The following is a 15,552-nucleotide window of genomic DNA, read 5'->3' on the forward strand; positions in this document are numbered from 1 at the left end:
TTAGCAGCATTGCGGGCCGTGGGGAGTTTGGCTGGGGGATCGGCTGCCATAGCAAAAACAGTAATAGATTCCAAGAAGAATAAGGCAGAATTAGATGAACAAAAGCGCCATAATCTGGCCATAGAAAAACAAGGCAAAGGTGTTAAGAAAGTTATGAATAAGTTAAAAAAAAACAAGAGCCGCTTACCAACCAAGATATTGAAACTTTAATCAAACCACTGGGCATCAAAAATTTTAGAGGAGTATACATGTCCGATTCTTTACCAGAACAACCACTCAAAAAAGAGTGTGGCATAGTTAATTTGGATAAGTTCAAAAATCAGGGCACTCACTGGATTTGTTATCTTAAATATTTAAACAATGAGGCATTTGTGTTTGATTCATTTGGAGGTGTTCCACCTGAGAATTTAGTAAAATATCTAAAATCAACTAATCTTTATTATAATAATACCCGTATTCAAAATTTCAAAGATATTAATTGTGGACATTTGTGTTTATCTGTTCTTAAATATCTATCTCAAATAAATAAACCATCGATTGAAAATTTTCAAAAAGCCTTGTGGTATCTAAAACATCATGGGGGTATTCCATCTCACCAGCCAAAATTCAATATTGAAACTTAGATTACATGATGATATAGTTTATCCCAAAACAATAGCTCTCAGAGCATTCTATGGCAAGTATTTGATACCTAATATTACACACCACAACAACAAAATTGCAGTTGGTGACCAAAAAATTGTCATCACTCCAGGGCAATATAATTTGTCTACTTTAAATGCTCAGTTACCCAGAGGTATATTGTTAACTCAAAATTCTGTCACTCACAGAGTAGAAATTGTCTCTGCTACAGAAAAAGTAGATCTGGGTACTATAGGAGAGTTATTAGGATTCGAAAACAACACAAAACTTGAACCAGCCATCAAACACACTGCTATTAATATACCTAAATTCTTAGCCATAGAGACTCTGAATATTCACTGTAATGTGGCCGAGGGTATGATCACCAAATCAAATGGCATAGGCAATCACAAACAAACTGGCATTATTGCAACATTTAAACCTAACTCTGAATTTATGGAACCGATCATCTATACTCCATCACCAACATTATATTTTCCTGTGTGCCATAATAGAATAGATTATATTGAATTGATGGTCACTAATGAAAAAGAAGAATTAGTTGACTTTGCTGGAGCCACAACAACCGCTATCATAGAAATTAATATTTAAATAAAAATACATACAAAAAATAAATAAATAAATAAATAAATAAATAAAATGGAAAATATTGAGAGTTATGAGTTACAATCATTCCCTCCAAACCGGAGGACCTTTGCAAATTTAAATCAAGCCAACACAGAGATTGAGGTTGACCTTGATGTAGGAGATGGATTTATACACCCTCACAGAGCAGACCTATATATCAAATTTGATGTTGTAAAACTCGATGGTACAGATTATCCGGCTAACTCAAATATAATATTGGTAGACAATTTTGTGCCACATTTGTTCTCTGAAATTGAGATTAGAAAGCATGGTGTTGTTATAAACAGAGTAGATTACCTTGGTATTACTTCCACAGCATTGGCCACACTAAAATTATCCAAGACCGAGGCCTCATACTACAAAATAGGTGGATTTGAGGCTGGTGATAAAATAATATCTGAGAGTCACACAGTACTGTTTCCTATGCGCCTGTTGCCAGGATTCTTCTCAGATTACAAAGATATTATGTGGAAGGGTGGTTTAAGAATTACATTTAGAAGATCTGCCAATGATAATAATGCTTTGATGAGGTATAGTACATTAAATTCTACTGGGGCAGCATTGCCTAATACCTTACCTGATGAGGGTAAATGTCTTATTCAGACTATGGAGTTAAGAATTCCAGTTGTTGAATATGAAGCTAGTTATGCTCTTAAATACAAAGCAGATATCCTAAAAAATCCACAGGTTCCTTTACAATTTTATACATATCAATGTGTACAGAAGCCTGCCACTGGTACCTATTATGAGTTTGATGCTACAAATTCATTCTCCAGTATACAATATGATATGCCAGATTTTGTGGTGGTACTGTTTCAGACTGGAAGACACAATAATAAAAAAAAAATTCAAGTAAATTTGATAACTGCAACATCAAAAACATATATCTTAAAAATGGCAGAAATGAAGTGTTCCCTAGAGAAAGTTATAATTTAGACATGTCCAAGGATGATTTCCTTAAATTATATGAGGCATTTACAGCATACAAAAGGTTCACAATTGGGAATACTGACATGTATTACTCACCAGATGAATTCAAAGCACAGAGACCCATGTTTGTAATCAACACCTCAAAAAGGAAACAAGTTGTGGTTAATGACAGGACAAACATTAAAATTATCTGTGAATTCCATGAAACACTTCCTGATGATACCATATGTAGTGTTATTCTTATAGGTGAAAAATCATATGTTTATGATGTAAGAAATGAGAGAGTCACAGAGCAATTCTAGAAGACTCTTGCACAATGCATTATCTTAGTAATAGATGAACAAATTGAGCCTGGTCTTGAATTAAAATATTCAGAATATTACAAGTCAACATATTAACATAATAGTACAAAAATATTTGGAATAAGTATTTAAAATTATTTTACAGTGTACTACTGTATAATTAAAAACTCTTAAGAGTATCTTGGAGTAGTTTTTAGTGTAGTTAAAACAATGTCGAGAAAATGCTTATTTTTAACAAATTTATAAACAGCAATTTTAGCAAATTCAGGTTTTGCCACATCAATTTTGGGGGGTCTTCATTTCTCTTCCCTCTTCATCCCAGCAATATTGCACAAAAATCTTAAATTTTATAGAGGGGGGCACTTGAGCAATAAACTTTTATAGGCATCTTAGCCTAATTTTAGTACAAGAAAAATTCTGCGCTCATCCTATATACTTTCCCACTACTGGTATCGGTGGCAAACGGAACGCGGGAGAACTTCCGCGTCACCTGAGCAGTCCCGCTGAAATTAATAAACATTTTGCAAATGTCTACGACAGTGTTCCTCGAGACAACGCCATTATTGCAAAGGAGTGCAAGTATTTCTTAGAGAACTGCTTTCAAAACGATGCAAAAGAATTATCCTTTCGCCAGGTTCAAGATTCTGAGGTTGAAAAGGCAGTGTACAGTATTCGATCAAATGCTGCAGGAGTGGACAACATTACGTGCAAAATGCTTAAACTGGCCCTTCCCTTCATACTTACGGCACTCACGCATACCATAAATTTTTCTCTGAAAACCAGCCAATTTCCAAATGCATGGAAAGAAGCTCGAGTTATTCCGCTCCCCAAAAAGCAGACGTTAACCTCTCTAAGCGATTTAAGACCAGTCAGCATTCTATCAATATTTTCAAAAGTCACAGAAAAGATAGTATCTATACAATTAAAAGAGTACATTGCAAAATATAAAATCTTACCTGATTCTCAATCAGGTTTCCGTACTTCTCATAGTACAACCACGGCATTATTATCTGTCACGGACAATATTTTACGTTCGATTAACGATAAAAAACTAACTATACTAGTATTATTAGACCTTTCTAAAGCTTTCGATCTTGTCAATCATAACCTTCTCCTAGCAAAAATGAAATACTACAGTTTTTCGAAGCCTGTAATAAACTGGTTCCAATCATATCTACACGAAAGAAGACAAAGGGTTTTTTACCCTGCCGACACCGGATCATCACCGATAACATTAAATGGAGGAGTCCCGCAAGGTTCCATTCTGGCCCCCTTTTATACACCTTATACGTCGCTGATATATCAAAGACCATCAGCCATTGTAATATACATTGTTACGCGGATGATACGCAGTTGATGATATCGTCATCACCATCGGATTTGTTAAACAAGATAGATAATCTAAACAATGATCTACATACCCTTAACAAGTGGCTCACTGCAAATGGGCTCGCAATTAACCAGAATAAATGCGTATACACAATTTTAGGCTCTAAGTATTATCTTGAAAAAGTAAATTATGATACAATTAACATCAAAATTAAAAACCAAAACATAATTTATGCACCAACCGTTAAAAATCTAGGCCTTACTTTCGATCCCAAACTTTCCTGGGCAGGGCATATGTCAGCGCAATGCACAAAAGCGCTAACAATAATGAGATCACTCTACAGGAGGAGAGACTTTTTCACTAAAGAAACGAAATTATATCTCATCGAAACCCTAATATATCCTATTTTCGATTACTGTGATGTGGTGTACGGCACGAATTTACAACGTAAAATATCGAACAGAATAAAAAAAATACAGAATTCTTGCATTCGTTACGTTCTCTCGATCAGGAGAAATCAGCACATCCTACCCTTGCTCAATACATACAAAATCCTTAACATGTCTAGGCGACGCCTCCTGCATCAGTGTTCTACAATATATAACGTATTAAAATTGCAAACACCTAGCTATCTCCACGAGAAATTGATATTTAGAAATTCCATACATCCATACAATACTAGAGGTCGGCGAAAAATAGACATTCCCCGCCACTCTGCTGTCAGTTTCGAAGGCTCCTTCTCCCTCTGGTCTGCAAAGGTTTGGAATGCCCTTCCCGATTATGTTTCTTTTGCTACAACACCCAAAAACTTCAAAGAACAAGTCGTATTATTTTTATTGCAAAGACAACAATTGAGCATTAGCTCGTACGGCTAAGCAACAGGAATCAAGTAAAGTAAAACCATGTATTTCGCAAACACTTATCTGACACAACGAATATTTATTTCATCCTGTGTGCATGCTATTTTAGTATCGATTTGGAAATTGCGTATGTACACGTGTGTATGTGTGTGTGTGTGTGTGTTAATGTATCTGTCATTGTATTCTCTTATAATTTTATTATTTTTCATTTATGTCAAATTCATTCATGTTATGTTATCTGATTTCAGTATTATTCAGTATTATAAATGTATGTATTGTAACTTTTATTCACCAGAGTTAGGTGGTAGAGCAGCCCAGGGCTGAATCTCGCTCTGTAGTAAATAAAAAGACTTTTCAATTCAATTCAATTCAATTCAATTACGTGGGCGTACCCAAAAGAAACCGAACTATTTTTTTTGTGAACTTATTTATTCACAATTTAAGTACAAACCTTCAATCTCCTTCAAAGTACTCTCCACTTGCATTAAGAACTTGTCCAACCTTTGATTCCATTTTTCAAAACATTTTTTAAAGTCACCTTTTGTGATGCGTGACAGCGCCTCCGTCGTTTTTTTCTTCACCTCAGCAACATCAGCAAAACGCTTTCCTTTCATGTCTCCTCCTTTCATTCTAGGAAACAAAAAAAGTCGCACGGGGCAAGGTCGGGTGAGTATGGGGGGTGAGGAACAGGGGTCATACCATTTTTGGTCAAGAACTGTCGTACAGAAAGGGCTATGTGAGCCGGGGCATTGTCATGATGGAAAAACCAGCCACCCGACTGCCACAAATCGGGCCGCTTCCGCCACACACTGTTGCGCAATCGTTTCAAATCTTCCAAGTAGAAAGCCTGGTTAACTGTCTGGCCCTGCGGAACAAACTCTGAATGGACGACTACTCTCACATCGGAAAAACAAAGCAGCATTGTTTTAATGTTCGAATTCACCTGATGAGCTTTCTTGGGGCAAGGCGAACTTGAAGTCTTCCACTGGCTTGACTGTTGGTTCGATTCAGGATCGTCACCATAGCACCACGTTTCCTCAACTGTGATAATTTTTGAAAAAAAGTTTGGATGATTTTGGGACTCTTCTTTCAAAGCACGGAATGCTTCCACATGCCCTTGTTTTTGTTCAACAGTCAGCAGTCGTGGCACGAATTTGGCAGCCACTCTTTTCATTCCCAAATCGTCTGTCAAAATTCGCTGCACTGAACTCCAAGTCAGTCCCGACAGCTCCACAATTTGTTCAATGGTCCGTCGTCGATCTTCGTTGATGATTTCACGAATTTTTTCAACATTGTCATATGTTCGGGCCGTGGAAGGACGACCAGAACGAGGGTTGTCATCAATTGACATTTCACCATTTTTGAAACGGGAAAACCACTCAAAAATTTGAGTTTTCCCCATAGCATCGTCCTTGTACGCTTTTTTTTTTTTTTTTTTTTTTAAATATTTCAAGAGTTTCTATTCCACTCTTTCCCAGCAAAAAGCAGAATTTCACCGCCGCACGCTGTTCCCGAAAACACAAAACAGCTGTCACTCTAAACTCCGCCGAAACGTGTCCTGACCTGCTTCAGCGACGGCACTCGGCTTACGGACTCAGAAAGGTTCGCTCTATGCACTCCTAGCGTCAAAACGCGGTACTACAAAAGCTCTGCCCATCACAAAATTAGTTCGGTTTCTTCTGGGTACGGCCACGTATATTAGGACAGAACCATATGTCACACAATACAGCTGAAATTGTTGCAGGTTGACGTGAACTGTTAATCTGCCTAAACTCTTAAAATACTCTAATATCAGGTTTTTTGTTCCACTTATTATTTCAATTTTGAGGGTCTTCATGACAGAGTGCTTTGCATACTGCTCTATGAAACCGGAGACCCTATGTTCGATTGATTGATTGATCGATTTGCTTTATTTTACTTCGCCTCTTGTGTCACTTTTGGCTACGTTGCAAATATGGGGGAGGCCTCCCCGATGGCGCAGTGGTAGCATCGTCGCCTTGTGATCAAGGGTTCCCGGGTTCGATACCCGGTTGAGGCACATAGTGGTTCGGATCCCACTTTAAACTGTAGGTCTAGTCCTGATTAGCCTTACTGTGCATAAAGTGGACTTCAAACACAAACTCAATCAATCAAACTCAATCAAATATGGGGATGAGTGACGATATGATGAAATTGATAAATGGACACTCACAAATCCATGCCCAAGCCAGGATTCGAAGGCGGGACCCCTGGCGTCGTAGCATGATGTGATAACCACTCTGCCACTGGGGCCGACATCTATTTTCGAAGCTTGGGTAATATTTAAGAGCTCATTGTGTTTGTTCATTTTTTCTGGTCACTCCAACATTCGTCTTTTTCGTTGAAAGTAAACAAGAGGGATATAATATGTCGTAAAAGTAGCAAAGTTACCACATGCCTGTTACGTGCCGAAAGAAACGACCTTCTTTGCTTGTTTTCATTTTATATTTGTTTTAGAGCTAATGACAAAAGAGAGAAAAGAAACGAAAAAATGAACAACCTATTTTCATTCATTAGGAAATAAATCGCCAGCTCAGAACCTGATTTCTTGAGAGCTCAAAAAAATATTTCTTCCGAGGCCGAATGACCACAGAATAAACGCTGTGCTAATTCCTTGATGACTCATGATTAACATTGCTCTTCTGTGTGGTGTTCACGACTGACAGCTGTGCATCTCTTCCTTATCTTGCATAGAGTTTCGGCATTGACGCTGTAGTGTTTCCAATTCAATATTTTTTTTTGTAAAAGGTGAGGCCTCAGTGAGGCCTTACTAAAGATTTCCACTGTACTACTGTGATTGAAACAAAAGTACCAGTCACATAAAATTTGCACTACAACATGATCAAAACCAAAAATAAAAAGTATGGTAATATTTAGTGCATAATTTGTGCTAATCTGTGCACCCTGTCGCAGAATTTGTGCACATACTATGGTTTAGCAGGAATTTGTAATTTAAATTTGTGGGCTAACTTCACACTAGCCCAAACACTTAATCGAAACGGATCAAAACAATAATTAGTGCTTAATTTGTGCTAATTTGTGCAAGCTTTCCCGGAAATTTGGCACTGGTTTATAAAGTGCAACACACATATCTTTGCCGTTCCGCAAATCCCAATTTTCGTTTTGTCTCCCTCTTTCTGAGCATCACGTGTTCTACCCTGCTCGCGAACCTATGCCATTGTTGCCAATTGTCATTCCATTACTGGACACACTCGCGCAAACATAATTTAAAACAATTGAATAGCGCTCCAGGTCGCGGTTCACAGCATTCGACAGGGACGGTAATGTGTCAATATAATATGACGTAGTGCTTGCTTCTTTTATACAGTGCATGTTCATTGGCTAGCTAGTAACTAGTGTTGCTAACTGTATTAATGAAGCACTAAGTATATCACTAAAGAAGGACTAAAATTAAATGGTGTGACTCAGTTGTTAGCATATGCAGATGATGTAGATACTAGGGGATGATGTGATTACAATTAAGAATAATGCTAAAATATTTTTCAAAACTGCTAAAGAGATAGGTTTGGAAGTTAACAAAGAGAAAACTAAATATATGCTTACAGGCCGAAACCAAGTGTTAGGTAATAATCAAAATCTCATTATTGATAACAACTCGTTTGAACCAGTTTCCAAATTCAAATACTTAGGAGTAATATTAACAAATGAAAATTATATTAAAGAGGAAATAAAAAGTAGGCTTAATTCAGGAAATGCATGTTACTTCTCTCTTCATAAACTTTTGTCTTCTCATTTAATATCTAAGAAACTAAAAGTTAAAATATACGAAACAGTAATTTTGCCTGTAGTATTATATGGATGTGAAACTTGGTCCCTTACATTGAAAGAGGAACATAAATTGAGAGTATTTGAAAATAAGATCCTTAGGAAAATCTTTGGACCTAAAAGGGATGAGGAGACAGGTGAGTGGAGAAGGTTACATAATTTAGAACTACATAATTTGTATTCATGTCCAGATATTATTAGAATAATTAAGTCAAGAAGACTTAGGTGGGCAGGCCATGTGGCACGAATGGGAGAGGAAAGAGGAGTTTACAGGATTCTTGTTGGGAAACCTGATGGTAAGAGACCTGTAGGAAGGCCAAGACGAAGATGGAGGGACAACGTTGAGATGGACCTAAGGGAAATCGGTAGAGATAGAAAAGAGTATATAGAACTTGCTCAAGATAGGGAAAGATGGAAGGCCTGTGTTGCTGCAGCCATGAACCTTCGGGTTTAAGAAGGCTAGGGAGTTAGTTAGTTAGTTTTAAGTATATCACGGAAGAAGAAAGGCAAAGTGGCGGTGAGTTTTGTTGGATTGGAAGCACCAAATTTTTATTTTACGTATTTGACTGGTTTGACGTTTAGTGCGTGTATTGCGTGTGTGTATGTGAAAGTGTATGTGTTTGGTTAGTGAACGTTAAATTCCATAATGCCTCCAGTACTATTGTTCATATTTCATCACTTTAGAATTGCTCAAACGAAATAACTTATGTTGATGCATGATAATTTCAACTCTTGGCTCCGGCACATGTTCTTGTAGAAATTGTATGACGGAAGCTGTTATGTTTGCTGCTAATGCGATGCATATTGCTTTCTTTGTTAAAATTGGCATGCTTTGATGGGTGACAAGTTTATAACAAGGAAAAAGCCGCGCGGCTTATTGTCTCGTGGCAATATATGAACTTCTTATTCTTGTTATTGTTGCGAAAGCAGGCATCGTTTGTAAATGTACAACAAAGGCAGCCGACAGAGAGGCAATAATACTGCTTAAGGAGTGTTTGTGGTCCAATTGTCGCGGTTTAACACATTTGCAGGTTATTAGTTCTCAAACCAGTGGTAGTGTCAGTCCTGTATCAATCACATATCGTTGCAGTTCCAGTACCAGTGTGGACGGGCTTATTGGGAGTGAACAGTTAAAATGCCACCAGGTCCATTAATGTAATGGAAAAATATTTTATTTTACTTTATTTGAAATAACACAAATAATGAATCACTATGAAGACGTCTTTACATCATTTTGGGTAATTTTACGCATGTGTTAGTCCATATTTAGCGAAGTTTTAGTTCATATGTATGTACAGTCACGGACACTACTGGGTTGTAACGAATCCATTGAAACTTAATGAGATTGTTACAACCCAGAACTGTCCGTGACTATACATATCAATCCCAGCCCTGGTTATAATGCATGGCGTTCAAAACTCAACGTTAGATAGAGCTCACTTCTGTAACATCTGTGCTTCGGCGCACTGTATCAATTTTTCTATCGAACGGATTAGCAACACTGGTTCTCGCTTGTGCCGCGCCGATCGCGGCAGAGACTCTTGGGTTACACTATACACATGGGAGGTTATTTCAGTCGTTTACCGCTAGAGTGTCGGCCGCTCAGCGGAGCCTTCATGCAACAGGTCCCGGCAAATTGCGTTACAGGAAGTCCGTAACAGAAACAGCTTGTTTTGTAATGTTTCCACTTTTCACAATTACAGTTACAATTACAATTGAAATAAGCACGTACCTTATCGCAAGGATGCTGGAAAAGGTGTCTTCCCAAATACAAATATTTCTGGCACCTTATTTCTGACATCTAATCTTAGATTAGACATCGCAACTTTATTTCTTGATGCTCGATGCTTCCACAATTAATGAAGGAGCGAATTTACAATACAGGATCCCTCCCCGATTTTTGTAATATTTCGCATACTCACTAGTTGAGGACCCCAAATCACGAATTGAAGTTAAAATTTTGGGGTCACCTGTAGAAATTGCAAAATAAGTGAAATTGAGTGGTCCGCGATCGGCACGATTGCTCATTATTTACCCGAAGATTTTGTGTTTGCAATACTTAAAAAAACGAAATATATATTCCTGATATTACTACGACCCCAAATTTTAACCATTTTTGCCTATCCTAACCTAACCTAACCTTACCGTGAATTGTTCGTGGGGCTATCCGTCAATGGTTTGTGGGGCTACCCGTGCTGTTAGGGCCCCTACGATTTTGAATATACCCTAAAATCCTACGTTCAAACAAAGTAAAAAAGAGCAACTCTAATTAAAACACATACAACCAAAATAATAAAAGAAATAATTCCAATAAATAAATCCAATACCATTTACTATAAAAAGGATATTTATGTTCATTTTTGAATCCTAAATTCAATGCACTTCTCTGCCATTATACAGTAGTAATTATTATTAAACAATATATTATATATAATATAAATATTTGGTCCTTTCGTACTAAAACACTTTAAATATTAAGAGATAGAAACCAACCTGCCTCACGCCGGTTTGAACTCAGATCATGTAAGAAATTAAAGGTCGAACAGACCATCAAATTTGAAATGCTACACCCAAACGATATCTTAATCCAACACCGAGGTCGCAACCCCTCCTGTCGATATGATAGTTGCCTAACCTAACTCAACCTAACCTTACCGAGAATAGTCAGTGTAGCTATCCGTGAATGGTTTTGCGCTAATTGTGATTACAAACCGATAAAAAAAATCTTATTTTCGTACCACTTTAACAGCAAACGTTCATCATCGAATACGCCATTTTCGTATCCTGCAATTTTACGATCGATGCACTGTTGCCAAACTTACCTGTAATCAAATCAGTTCACATTCCACATGTTCTTCTACATCGTGATTGTCACTGTCACATGTAAGCACCTTCTTTGGGCAATATATCGAAATCCATAAGATTTTTAATTATCCCACGGCAATCCTCCTGCACACTCCACCTAAAAATCAGTACAACATTAACAACTTTTTCTTACTGTTCTCTTCCGCCATTCTTACACGATCCATGCTCTCCAAGTATGAAATCAACAGTGTGGCAACGCTGTAGACAGCGTAACTAATTGCGAACGTCAATTGTTCATATCAACAAATATGGCTACCATACTTGTATACGGAGAATCATTACTAGAATTGAAAAGCTTATTTAACAACTTCTACACGTTAATGAACAATTTTTTCACCTCACCCCAACATGTTAACTTGAGATAAATCATCAGGACTAATTATTTCGTGAGTATACGACGTAGCATAGAGATTACAGAATGGTCCCGTAATCTAAATTCTTGCCTTAATAATAATAGGGGTGTGCGGGACAGAATTTTTTGGGTCGGGACGGGATAGGGACGGGAATTTTTTAAAATCCAGACATTCGGGACGGGAAAATTTGCAATTTCCCGACCAAGTCGGAAAATTTTCTGGACGGGAAATGTTCGAAATGTCCCGAAGCTCTGGAAATCTCTAATTCTACACGTCATTTTCACTTTAAGTGTTTGTTATTGCATTTCTAGAATAAACACTTACAATTCCGATAAGTTACAATGCAGAAAACTTCGAGAATTAACGACTTTTTAAACTGACCATTCGGTATTTCCCGACTACTTGGGATTCCGAAAAGTCGGGAAGTCATTTCCCGAAGTCGGGATCGGGACGGGAAACATGTTTTAAGATCCCGGTCCCGACTTTTCTGGATCCCGCACACCTAATGAATAACGTTGAGTCATTTACTGTTGATTATGTTATTTGAAGTCATACATGCTGCTGCTGTGATGAGATAGATGTTCGTTGTTGATGCTGTATTTCCTGCAGTCTTTAACAATTCTGGTCCCATTTTATTTTTATTTTTTGTTTTTGTATCACTTAACATTGAAAATATTCTTTCAGTTTCTGCGGCGTTAGAATGTGGCAATGTTAGCACTATTTTCGCGAGAGTCGAAATGTTTTCAAAAAAGAACTTGCCTTGAAAGTTCTTGGTAACCGATAACATGTTCCAAAATTTTGATGGAGATTTGTTAGTTAGTTCTTTTTTTTCTCATCGCTAAAGTATCCAGATAAACTAATCCATTCATTCCAAACCGAGCACGAAGAAAGTGCAACTGACTGGTGAATAAACTTTTCACCTTTGCACAATAAAATGTTATTTTCCAAGATTGAAAAAAAGTCCCTACGTTTTCCCTCATTTGGCAAATCTGTCCCTACGTCCCTACGCGGGCGAAATACAGTGAAAAGTCCCTATGCGTAGGGACATGTCCCTACGGTTGGCATCACTGCAGTCAGGTGTCGCATTCATGCAGTATGAAGCGCCCTCTCGGGGCTGAAAACTCCGCCGATAAGCTGCCGGCGCTCTCGCGACAACTGAGGATAAAGTAGCGATGTCTAATCTAAGATTAGATGTCAGAAATAAGGTGCCAGAAATATTTGTATTTGGGAAGACACCTTTTCCAGCATCCTTGCGGTAAGGTACGTGCTTATTTCAATTGTAATTGTAACTGTAATTGTGAAAAGTCTAAACATTACAAAACAAGCTGTTTCTGTTACGGACTTCCTGTAACGCAATTTGCCGGGACCTGTTGCATGAAGGCGCCGCTGAGCGGCCGACACTCTCGCGGTAAACGGCTGAAATAACCTCCCTGTATATAATCTAAACAAAACCTCAGTAAGTGATTCCTGACCGGACAAGGAAAAGAAGTCCACGTGAACATAGCCTACCTGTATGTATGTCCGTAAATGCATATGTTCATTTGGAATTTTTTCCCTTGTCCGGCCAGGAATCTCTTCCTGAAATTTGTTCCTGTTGTTCAGAATCACCCTGTATATATGCACATATATTTTTATGTTTGTATTATTATGTTACAATCTCGAATGTTCTTATTTTATTATTTTCACCTAAAAGTAAAGTAGTAATGAGCATTTTTGTAATTATTCTGTTTTGTCTATGCGAATCAAAATTCTGTAGTTTCGCTTACATATTTCCAAAAGTAATGTACGATTAAATATTTAATACTTTTGATTACAAAATTGGTGTTTGATTTTAAAGTAGTATTTGCAATGAATTTAGAATGTTTGTCTTGGGGTACATGACTGATTGATTGTTTTTGTTTCACTTGCAGTTATTGTCGAAATGAATGTTCTTGAGTATGAAGATCTTAGAGAACCACGGCATTTGAAGCCCATCGTGTCTGTTGCATCTGAAAGAAGGGTGAAGGAGAGGAACATGAAAAATCGTTGCTTGCAGCACAGCACAAAAGTATGGAATTCCATCAGACACTTCTCTGAAAATAGAAAGCAGCACAGTTTACAGCATGTTACTGACCAGAACATACCTTTCAAGATCAGGTATGTCTTCTCACAACTTTGTGCACACTGCACGGTGAATATTTTGGAAGTTCCCTGTTCCCATAGACGTACGTACACCTTCTGGGCGTTTTCATGTGGCAAATAAAAGTTAGAAGATCGTGAGATTATGATATCTCATGATGACTGTGCACGAATTAAAAGATATTGACATAAAATTCACATCCCTTTCTCCACTTGAGTTAAATGCAGGGCTACCTGCGCAAATATCGAATGAATAGTTTTCACCATGTGCAAATTCCCATTAATTCTTTACGTCGATCCATACTACCTTCGTTGTCTTTGTTACAATCAAGTATTTTTTACAAAATACATGCAGTAGGCGAGTTGCATCTGCATTTGATATTCGTCAGTTCTTCTTTCTATTTTAACCATAACTGGAAGAAATGAGAGCTTCTAGGGTAGTAGATACCGTTCAGAGTTTTCAACCTAACGGTCATAGATTCAACCCCCACCAGTAGCAGAAACATTTCATAAGTTTTAGATATATCCCATTGTGTTTATTGTCCACGCCGTATGAAATGGAATGATTCTCTTTGTCAATAATGATGAAATACTAAGGAATATAATATCAATATTCACGAAGAAAGAAGTGGGATAAACTGGATACTTCTTATAATTATTAAAAACAAATTCATGCTGTAGTGGTGTAATCGCAGGTAAAATAGAAAATCTCACGCGGAAGATCACTCAAAAGGTACCTCTCGCTGAGAATGTATTAGATCGCAATTTTAAAATGCTATTGATTGTTTCATGTAGATAATTTTGTCAATGCATCAATTGCTGACGCTCAGACGATATTTTATGGAACTACCCCTCCTCTCCTCTCATCCCCAAGTCTTCTCTTCATCTCCTCACCTTCATTATCATATCTGCCTCCTGTTATCGTCTCTTGTCCCCATCCCACTCTTCTCCACTCCTATTATCTCCTCTCTTGTCTTCGATTACCGACTCCACTGCACTCTTCGCTTCTCCTCTTCGTTCTTCTCTTTTCCTCTCTTTTTCCCTATTCTCCACTCCCTTCTTCTCCACTCCTCCTTTCCTCTCATCTCGTTTTTCTTCTCTTTTACCCTTTCCTCATCTCTTCCTCGGACCTTCTTTCTTTTCCTCTCATTACATCTCGTCTCTTTTCATTCCTTCTCTGAGTTTCCTCTTCTCCCTTTGCCTGCTCTCCTCTTATCTAATTTTCCTCTTGTCCTCTTTTCTCTTCTCCCCTCTACTCTTCTCTCCTACATTCTTCTCTCTTCTTTTCTCTTGGGCCTCCCCGATGGCGTAGTTGTAGCGTGGCCGCCTTGTAACCAAGGGGTCCCGGGCTCGATACCCGGTGGAGGCACATAGTGGTTCGGATCCCACTTTAAACTGTAGGTTCAATCCCGATTAGCCTTTCTGTGCATAAAGTGTACTTAAAGCAGCAAATCAAACAATCAATCTTCTTTTCTTATATATAGTCTCCTCCATCAGCGACAAAATAGTAGAATATCGATTTTCTTTAAGTAGAGGAACTTTTATTTCCTTCATTCTTTGGCAATTTTCGATATAATACTGAATTTTTTTATATTTTTAAATATAGTATAACACTTAGTTTTATTCCTTTTGCGTATTTCACACATATCTATTGTGCCTGTGACAATCCTGAAACTGAGCTTAACTCTATATGCAACCCAGTATAAATTGTCTCTGCACAG

The 15,552-nt window shown here is 37.7% G+C and overlaps 1 protein-coding gene across 3 annotated transcripts in view; it reads left to right on the forward strand.

Annotated features, from left to right (window-relative positions):
• LOC146003575 (uncharacterized) overlaps positions 1–15,552 on the forward strand; it is a 340,389-nt gene that overhangs the window by 21,735 nt on the left and 303,102 nt on the right. For all 3 annotated transcript variants that reach the window (XM_083141873.1, XM_083141874.1, XM_083141875.1), the window contains exon 2: positions 13,624–13,849. In XM_083141873.1, coding sequence (XP_082997999.1) covers positions 13,635–13,849 — 215 coding nt within the window. In that variant the 5' untranslated portion in view covers positions 13,624–13,634. The remainder of the gene's footprint in view (positions 1–13,623; positions 13,850–15,552) is intronic.

The sequence above is a fragment of the Lepisma saccharinum genome, chromosome 20 (genome assembly GCF_977018435.1).
Source record: "Lepisma saccharinum chromosome 20, izLepSacc3.1, whole genome shotgun sequence".
Classification (NCBI taxonomy): domain Eukaryota; kingdom Metazoa; phylum Arthropoda; class Insecta; order Zygentoma; family Lepismatidae; genus Lepisma; species Lepisma saccharinum.